Source organism: Eurytemora carolleeae, unplaced genomic scaffold (genome assembly GCF_000591075.1).
Source record: "Eurytemora carolleeae unplaced genomic scaffold, Eaff_2.0 scaffold802, whole genome shotgun sequence".
Taxonomy (NCBI): domain Eukaryota; kingdom Metazoa; phylum Arthropoda; class Copepoda; order Calanoida; family Temoridae; genus Eurytemora; species Eurytemora carolleeae.
The window spans coordinates 1-10,431 of record NW_019396692.1 but is presented as its reverse complement, the minus strand read 5'-3'; the positions used below and the strand labels follow the sequence as shown (position 1 = coordinate 10,431).

At 33.1% G+C, this 10,431-nt stretch overlaps 1 protein-coding gene across 1 annotated transcript; it reads right to left on the bottom strand.

Annotated features, from left to right (window-relative positions):
- Positions 1-55: 55 nt before the first annotated feature.
- LOC111707445 (uncharacterized) lies at positions 56-8,934 on the bottom strand. The gene is made up of 10 exons (XM_023480556.1): positions 8,675-8,934; positions 7,457-7,522; positions 6,624-6,704; positions 4,675-4,782; positions 4,220-4,363; positions 3,343-3,458; positions 1,780-1,899; positions 1,361-1,452; positions 825-922; positions 56-172 (listed from the first exon to the last, which is right to left on the bottom strand). Exons 1-10 carry the CDS (start codon positions 8,756-8,758, stop codon positions 56-58), a joined length of 1,026 nt encoding a protein of 341 aa, XP_023336324.1. The 5' UTR covers positions 8,759-8,934.
- Between the last annotated feature and the right edge of the window lie 1,497 nt (positions 8,935-10,431).

The following is a 10,431-nucleotide window of genomic DNA, read 5'->3' as shown; positions in this document are numbered from 1 at the left end:
AATCATAAACCTCCCTCCCCCCCTTATGTAAGCTGTTATTGCTGCCTGCAGTCAATTAGCCCAAGTCGTTAGCTTTATAAATAGTAATCTCGAGGTCGAAGGGAAGATGTTGTTTTCTCGGCTTGCTTTCAATATCCTTGTTATCATCGTATCTATACCGTAAAGCATTCTCCTAAAATTACATCTTATGCAGCAAGTTTAAATTTTTTTGGCGGGCTAAATTCTGCCAAAGAGAACAAAAATCTGTGGAAATTGAAATCATCATTGTTTATTTATGTACGCAGGGAAAATTTTGCAGGTATAAAAAATAAATACCACGTATATACGTATAATGAGACATGTCGAATTGTTCTAAAAGCATTGTATTGTTAATCAATGATTTGAATACATGCATACAATTTCTTTCTTATCTTTTTTAATGCAAAAAAGTATCAATAATAAAACAAGTTAAAGTTAAATGTTAAAGAAATTCACCAGAAAATTAACAAAAACATAAAGTTAAAATTTAATTTTTTGAAATTCTAAATATTAAAAAATGCCCTAGCTTCTTAAAAAAAATTTAAATAATCAATTTATCGATTCACTTTGCAGAAGTGCACCCCCCTTGGCCCCAGCATTGCCCCCCCCCCCTCCATCAAAGCAATTAAACAACCAAAAATGGAAATAAATAATAGTTTTAGATTAAATAGAATATAAACAGTTTGTCTGAGGACTCGAAAAACTTACAGGCCCGGTCTTCGCGAAAGAAAAAAACATACTCAATACAACCTCCCCCCCCCCCCATATGGCAGGAATAGTGTTTAAAAAATGATGTGTTATGTAACCTTGTATAGTGCATAGATAGATGTAAGATTTGAATAGGAACCGAATATATTTCTAGGTATCAAGGAACCATTGATGCAATCAGTCACTCGAACTAAATCTAGAAAAAAAACGAGTTAACAAAATTGTAATTATGATTCGGGAGAAAAAGAAACATGTTACTGTAGTAACTGTAAGCGTAATTTCAACTGACTCTCTATTTCAAAGATTGGCAGTTCGGATTCACAAACTTCTTACTAAATTATTGAATTGACCAGTAAAAAGTTTTTTTGCAAAAAGAGCTTGGAAAGTTTTCAAAATTTAATCAAAATTAATTTAAATGACTTCTTGGATAGAACCAATGCAATTTAGTGAAGTGTTTCTTGAAATTAAAGAATATCTATTTGTTTTGAATCTATATATTTACCTGAATCTATTTGTTTTTAATCTTTATATTTACCTGAATCTATTTGTTTTGAATCTATATATTTACCTGAATCTATTTGTTTTGAATCTTTATATTTACCTGAATCTATTTGTTTTGAATCTATATATTTACCTGAATCGAATGCAGGTTCTAGGACAGTGCATGATGCAGCAAGTATCTTGTTTTCCATCTCGACAGAATCTTCCCAAATTTCCTCACCATTCCTTTATATTTATAAAATATTGGTCAATTTTGAAAAAAGCTTTGAAAAAAGGTGTTTTTCAAAAAAATTTAAGTGAACTTTAATAAAACAAGTAAGTGGCTTAAATCTTGATGGCATTTTTTTTAAATTTAATTTTATTTGGCTTGCTGCAAATATCTGAAAGTCGCTTATAAGGATTTGAAAATGATCAATTTGCATAAAGAAAAAAAGAAATCTTCATCAATTTTGCGCAGATAAAGGTATCGTTGTAAATTGAACATGGACCTTTAAAATTACGTGAACCGTCCATTATTTTAATTAAGTTTTGCAAGAAATTAATATTTCCAACCTTGAATTTATTCCATTTCTACAGTGTGCTGTGAGAATACTATGTCCGGCCATAATAAGAAGATTCTTGTCTTCCATAGGTATATCTTCACATTTTCTTCTACACGTCCAACCTGATACCCTGAAAACAAAACTTATACAGTGGTAACCAGAAAACTACGGAATGATCGTCGTCTTTTCTATTTCTTTTGATTACAAAGTAAGAATTTTAATTTGTCGCTAATTTTTCAAAATTTTCTCTGATTTTTTGAGAAACTAATTAGCTTCACTGACTGAAATTGCAAAATTTATTAAAAGAAAAAAGTAGACGAAATTCATTTTACTGTTTTCCTGTTGTCTCTGTATAATGTAAGTCTTACATATTAGTATATGGATTAGAATGTTTGAGTTTGTGGCACAGACTCCATAATTAGTTGTTTATGAAAAACAGATTTTATGATTAATGAAAAAGTATTTGAAACGGCATGGTCAAGGGTTTTTTAAAAAATGTATATTTTATCATTTTTGGGAAATTTTTTTGCAAACCTTTTTTCTTTATAACCGCTGGTTCTGTTTGTTCGTTTGTTTGTTTGTCCGATCATAACTCAGGAAACCCCTAGACAAATTTGTCTCAATTTTTGATTGGGAAACTTAAAAGAGCCACGGGAATGTTCATAGCTTTTCGTTATGTAGGTCGAATTTTATCGGAAAAATAGCTAAAATCGTAATTTACAACATAGCGCGGGTACGGCAAGACAAACAATGACTACCCAGGGCAACGCTGGGTTCCCAAGCTAATGAAATACATTGCTTGTCTGCTTTGTTTTCAATAAACGTCAAGATGGCTTAACCTATTGATATGGCATCTCACGTGACCCCAGAAACAGACCCTGGTTGGTCAAATTTGTCAGTAGAACCTGGGGGAAGTCTGTGGCTGGTGGGAATAAACAATGTTTCCCCGTCCCGGTAAAAGTATGGATATATCTTATTTTTGAAAAAAATTTATTTTTATTTTATACTAAACAGATTATACAGTTAGAACAGTAAAATGAGAAATACAGAAAGTATTATTAAAAGTGTGTTACCCTATTTGAAAAAAACATTGTATTTTTTGTTTAAATTAGATTTACAACTAATCGCTCGTTTAGATATCGATCTTGAGGAACAGAATGTTGTCTAAATAATCAAATCATTTTGGCCAGCATTTATTTTTAATTCAGCCTTTTTTTTAGATATTTTTCATCTATTTTATGATCTAAAGCTAACTAAGTTAAAATTCAATATCTTAAATTTAAAGCTTTTTAAAAAAACAAAAATTTACTTGCGTATCCTTGGTATTTAAAAGTTTCCTTAATGGCAACCATTTTATCGTAAGTATTTTAAAAAATGACGGATTTCCAAAATGTTTAATAAATCAAAATTACTTGTAAACAAGATTTTTTAATTTCGAATTGTCATGAATCTTCCCGGGGGTCATAGTTGGAGGGAGTGGGGGGGGGGGATTTTTACTGAAAATAATTTGTGCCTGATCTATTTAGTCGTTTGGCGTTTATTAGACGGACAATCCATTTTTACAAGTTTTTACCTGGAACATTCGCCATTTGTACAAACATATTCTCCATCTAGTTTAACACAATTCCTCTTATAGTAGCAGTTCAAGGGGTCCTCCTCATCCTCCCTTTTCCAGGTGCAGGAGAACACCTATATAACAGGCATTAAGATTTATACAACTCTGAAATTAGTCATTAAAATAGTTAACAGTCTCGATTTTAAAGTGTCGCAATGACTTGGCCTTTGGTTTTACTCACTAACTCACTTTTACTTTTTTGTAGCTCTAGGCATATACCATTAAAAATTACAACGCGCTTGTTTCTAGCTGAAATTAAAACGGGGTAAATGACAAAATAGTTTGCGATTTTTGAGTAAGTGCGTTGCATAATTTTAAATCTTGCATGGTACATAAAGGGGGTGTAGATTAAATTGACGGGTTATGAGGACTTTGACAAAATTTTTATTGAAAATTGTATCCCATGCGTTTAAGCTTTCCACAATTTTTCTTGGGATTGTTAACTATCAAAGACGACTTTAAATTCGACTCTCTCCTGATTACAAGACATGGCCTGTAATGAGAGCCAGCTAAATATGAAATAAATGTCGTATTTGTTCTTTTTTTAATCATGAATTGTCTCAAAGAATATCGAATTTTGAAATTCCTTCAACATTCTAGCGAAACTTAATTAAAAATTCTATTATATCTCTGTAAATTTTAGACACAAAATTAAAATGAAAACAAGATTTATAAATTCTCCATAAACTATGGAATCGAAAGACGACATTTATGCAGTCGATTGTATGTTTTATGATAAAGCTTTAAAATCAGCTGAAAATTAAATGGGCCTGTTAATCGGACCATCCAAAGTGTTAACTCTGAAATTTTATTAAAAATCTTTATTATTGTTTACCTCTGAAATATTTGTGCAAAGTCCTTCCTGGCAAATAAAGAGACCGTTTAGTTGAGTGCATTGGTTATTCTTCTTGCAGTTGTGTTCAGAAGCTGTATTAGAATCAAGAATAGGACATTCTTTACGGAACACATTCGAGCAACCCTAAGTCGTGAATAAAATAAGTTTTTGTTTAAACAGCCACAAACTAAAATTATGTTTGCTGCAATAGAAATGCGCAATTGCTACTTTTAAAAAGAAGCCACAGTTAAAGATAATCAGCTTTAAATTTATAAACATTGATATCTAATTCAGAATGGGTCAGACAATCAGGGTATTGTTAGGAATAGGGCATTGCCATCGGAAAGTTACTGAAAATTACGCTAGCAGTCCTTTAAGAAGTGTAGTTTTGATTTCAAAACTAAAAATAAACTTAAGTGATTAATTGATTAGATGAAGAGTGATTGTGTGCCTACCTCAAAATCAACATCAGTCCCATTTTCTCTAACAGCAACATGAATCTGGTCACATGGGCCACTACCCTTGCCCAGGCACCATTCTGTACAGCTGGAGGATGTACAGGCCTAGGTACACACGATATAAATATTCTGTACAGCTGGAAGATGTGCAGGCTTGCAGGCATAGGTACACACGATATAAATATTCAGTATAGCTGGAGGATGTGCAGGCCTAGGTACACACGATATAAATATTCTGTACAGCTGGAGGATGTGCAGGCCTAGGTACACACGATATAAATATTCAGTATAGCTGGAGGATGTGCAGGCCTAGGTACAAACTATATAAATATTCTGTACAGCTGGAAGATGTGCATGCCTAGGTACACACGATATAAATATTCTGTACAGCTGGAAGATGTGCATGCCTAGGTACACACGATACAAATATTCTGTACAGCTGGAGGATGTGCAGGGCTAGGTACACACGATATAAATATTCTGTACAGCTGGAAGATGTGCAGGCCTAGGTACACACGATATAAATATTCAGTATAGCTGGAGGATATACAGGCCTAGGTACACACGATATAAATATTCAGTATAGGCAGGCCTAGGTACACACGATATAAATATTCAGTATAGCTGGAGGATATACAGGCCTAGGTACACACGATATAAATATTCAGTATAGCTGGAGGATATACAGGCCTAGGTACACACGATATAAATATTCAGTATAGTTGGAGGATGTGCAGGCCTAGGTACACACGATATAAATATTCAGCATAGCTGGAGGATATACAGGCCTAGATACACACGATATAAATATTCAGTATAGCTGGAGGATGTGCAGGCCTAGGTACACACAATATAAATATTCTGTACAGCTAGAGGATGTGAAGGCCTAGGTACACACGATATAAATATTCTGTACAACTGGAGGATGGCCTAGGCCTAGGTACACACGATATAAATATTCAGTATAGCTGGAGGATATACAGGCCTAGGTACACACGATATAAATATTGAGTATAGCTGGAATATGTGCATATTAAATGAAATTAGTCTTTCTACTCTCAGCTTTTTGCAGGTCCCTTTGTACAAAATATGACGTCATAATCATCGTTACAAAAAAATATTTGCAATTTACAACCAGGGAATAAGAATAAAGGGAAGGGAAATGACGCTGGTCTGGCATGAGAAAGTCAGTCGCACTGCTTTGCAGACGAGTTCGTTATCACACACGCACACTCTTTTGGTACAGACACACAACATGACCACAGTCAAGGAAATTGCAGAACAATGTCGTCAATTATAATTAAGCTTTAATAACTTTAGTCAAATTATATTCTTTGCATGACAATTTGGCTTATAGTAATGACTTAAATATATAAATAATATATTACATGTTTATTAGACTTATTTTAAGTAAACAATTAACAATAAACAAATGTACTCTCCTGGACTGTACACATACCGAGATTCTTATGTACTGTGTATACCTACAGTACACGCCTTCGGTTCGTTATTGCGTACACACACTCTTTTGGTACAGACAAACATACATGACGTCTCCGCCTCCTTGTTTACAACTTTCATTAATAATTCATAATTTTCTTCATCCAAGATTGGCTGTCCAGATTGATTTCTTGGATACAAGTATGCATTCACAAGTCGTACATGGATTGCTCTACAACGTATAATAAAGGATCAATGAAATAAATAATTCATTAATTTTCTCGTGTAGATTATTAGCATAAATCAAAATGGTATTTTTAATACTTATAAGATCAGTGACTGGATTTAATGAATTTGAGACAGGTCTAGAAACAGTTTAACCACGTATTTTGAATCAGTGATTCAGAATTTTTCCCTTTCCTGTAGATGATAACTACGCTGCAGAAAAGTATAGGCAGTTCAGATATAACCTAGTTCAAATTCATTAAATTCGGTCCTGAAATTACCTCTGAATAATGTTCCTTTTTTCTTCGCTCAACTGTTGTACACATAACAGGGGTTTCTCCTATACCAGACTCCAGCTCTCTCTGTACATAAATAGTCATAGTCAGATCTATGTACTTAATTTTTCTGTACATGAATAGTCATTATCTGATCTATTTACTTAATTTTTCTGTACATAAATAGTCATTATTAGATCTATATACATAATTTGTCTGTATTAATTTTTATTTTATACTTATTTATCTACAATTCATCAATGTATTTAATATTTTATTACATAATTTAATACTTGTTATTTATCTATGTTCTTAATTTGTGTTTTAATAAATACTTAAATTATTCATCATATTACTATGTATCTTTGTATAAATATTAATAAGAATAAATACATATTAGTTTTGGCCTTCTTCAGCTGCTTCAACAAGCTTACCATTTTAGGATTAAAATAATTTAATCTTATATTATTAATAATATATTTTTATTAAAGGGACTGTAAGCGTAATTGCAAGCGAGCATCCATTGAAACGATATTCTTAAAATCTTTAGCAGATCAAAGATGTCGTTTTATTTTCTCAAAAAGTGTTTAATCCTGATCATTTCTCCATTGCTTCTGATAAGCAATCGAAATGAGCAAGCCACTTTCGCAAAGAAACCGGTATCGCAAATAAACAGTTAAAAAACGTGGACATCTTATTCATACTTGATCAGACAAACCTTTTAAGGGAACCGTAGTAAATTTGGCATCTCTATAATTGCAAGGGAAGGGTCACTTGAAAATACGATTACAGTCCCTTTAAGAAAGCTTTATTATTATTGTTGATATTTATTTTTATACCTTAGCAGGCAAATAGACAATAACCGATAGATAGATAATAGATACAGAGCTTAGAACAGCTAACCCCTGAAATAATACATATTAAAGTGACAGTATTTGTGATTTCAAGAGATAGATAGTTAATTAATACAGAGCTTAGAACAGCTAACCCCTGAAATAATAGATATTAAAGTGACTGTACTTGTGATTTCAAGAGATAGATAGTTAATTAATACAGAGCTTAGAACAGCTAACCCCTGAAATAATAGATATTTAAGTGACTGTACTTGTGATTTCAAGAGATAGATAGGTAATAAATACAGAGCTTAGAACAGCTAACCCCTGAAATAATAGATATTTAAGTGACTGTACTTGTGATTTCAAGAGATAGATAGGTAATAAATACAGAGCTTAGAACAGCTAAACCCTGAAATAATAGATATTAAAGTGACTGTACTGGTGATTTCAAGAGATAGATAGATAATAAATACTAAAATTAGAACAGATGTAGTCTGAGCTGTGCTTTCGTCTCCATTGTACTACTGTAGTCTGTACTTTACTGTAGTATGTACTGTACTATAGTCTGTATTGTGCTTTAGTCTGGACTTTATTATTGTTTGTACTGTACTGTACTTTGCACTGTGAGTTGTTCTGTACTTTAAATTTGTAATTTACTTTATTGTAGTCTGAACTTAGCTGTACTACAATGTTGTCTACACTGTAACGTTGTCTTTACCGTACTGTACTTTGTAAAGTACTTTATTCTGGTGCTATACTGAAGTCTTTGCTAAACTATAGTATGTACTGTTGTATCGTGGTTTGTAATGCTCTACTGTTGTACTGTGGTCTGTACTTCTCTATGTTGTAATGTAGTCTGCACTAAGCTATAGTTTGTAATGTTGTACCGTGGTTGGTACTGCTCCACTTTTGTACTGTAGTCTGTACTTCTCTACTGTTGTAATGTATAGTCTGTAGTCCTTTAATGCTGTACAGTACACTGTACTCCTCTACTGTTTTACTGCAGACTGTGCTGATTTACTGTTTTACCTTATTCTGTACTGCTGTATTGTTGTACTTTATTCTGTATTGCTGTATTTTTGTACTGTAGTCTGCACTGTTGTACTGTCTGTAGTCTGCACTGTTGTACTGTAGTCTGTACTAGTTTAATGTAGTCTGTACTGAATTGTGCTGTTGTACTGTAGTCTGTACTGAATTGTACTATTGCACTGTAGTCTGTACCTGACAAATACAGAGAGTCCCACAAATAACAGAATCTGCTCGCCATGATTTCTTATCTTCCTTCTCTTTCTCCTTTTTCCCCATTTTCGCAATTTTGTTTCTTGTTTTGTTTTTGTTTGGGTGGGTGAAGAGGGGAGGATGCTGGTAGAATACTGGAGGATTGGAGGACACAGACCAGCCTCCATACTCAAATAGATAGATAGATAGAAAGATAGATAGATAGTTAGATAGATAGATAGATAGATAGATAGATAGATAGATAGATAGATAGATAGATAGATAGATAGATAGATAGATAGATAGATAGATAGATAGATAGAAAGATAGATAGATAGATAGATAGATAGATAGATATTTAATATGACCAATTTTCCCTTCATTTTAGAATCCTCAGTTAATAATGTCAAGATAGTAATATCCATAATATAAACAATAAAGTATAGTTCTTAATCTCTGTTTGTTTGTCCGATCATAACTCATAAACCTTCAACCCCTTAAATCTAAAGATGTGTCCATCCCTACCAATTACTAAATACCTCAGGAAAAATACTAATTCTTACTAAATGCTTTGTTTTTTTCCTTATTTTTATATCAATGTATTAATTATTTTATTTTGTGCTTTTAATTTTAATGTGTTAAAACTTTTCATGAATTCTAGTCGGTATTAATTGTCAGATTGCTCAAATTTTTTCCTACAACAGTCAATTATAAATCCTTAGTTTTCAGACCTGATAACTAGTATTTACTCTAAAGACGTCGCTGAGGTAATGTTACATCGTCTATACGCAACATCCCCCCTACTGAACTTTTGACCTACTAATTTTCCGACCTACTGCAATATTGGACCTACGCCAGCTCTTCCTTTTTGTATTATTTGAGGGATAGGTTAGGTTAAGACAATATCTGGGCCGAGCGCTGCGGCCAGGACAGACTAAGGGTAAGAGCGCCGCGGCTAGGACAAGCAAGAGGGCCGGGCGCTGTTCCCACAAGTCCATACAGCAGCTGTAAAACCACGCACTATACAGGTCGGATGTCGATTATAAAGGATTTGGTGCAGTTCAGAAGCGGAGTATAGCGGATTTGCGTATGTCGAAAAATACATCATCCGTCGATGTAGAAAAATATATATTTACGTTTAGATTTTTGAAATCCGGTTTAGACAAAGAATATTGTGGATTTTCGAGGAACATGGTAAAGTCGATTGTGTAGAGTTTAGGTTTGCTACACTCTAATTTTCTGGCATTTCAAACACCATTTCAGAGATATGCAGTATACATGCTGAGTTTTCTGTTCTTGATTCTGCAGTTAAAGGCTTAGATGGTACTGAGTTGTAAATCGAGCATCACATAAAATTACTTTTACAGTCATTTTGACCAGCCGCCAAAGTAAAACATTTTGAAAAGTATATTCTCTTAATCTAGCCGCATGATAAATATATCAATAAACTAGCCGCATGATAAATATATCAATAAACTAGCCGCATGATAAATATGAAGTATATTCTACCATGATGTGCAATTCTAATTCGCTATCTGTATTAATAATATTATTATCTTAACTATTTGTATATTGACCCAGCCAGGCTAGCCCGGTCAGTTCATTTTACCTGTTTATAAATAAAGTAGTTGAATATCATTTGTTGATTAGAACGGACGTATACAGAGCCTTGAGTGTTGGCTAGAGATAGAGAGCCTTAAGTTTTGGCTAGAGATTTAGTTAAATATGATCTCATTAGACTTTGAGTAAAGTAATCGTTA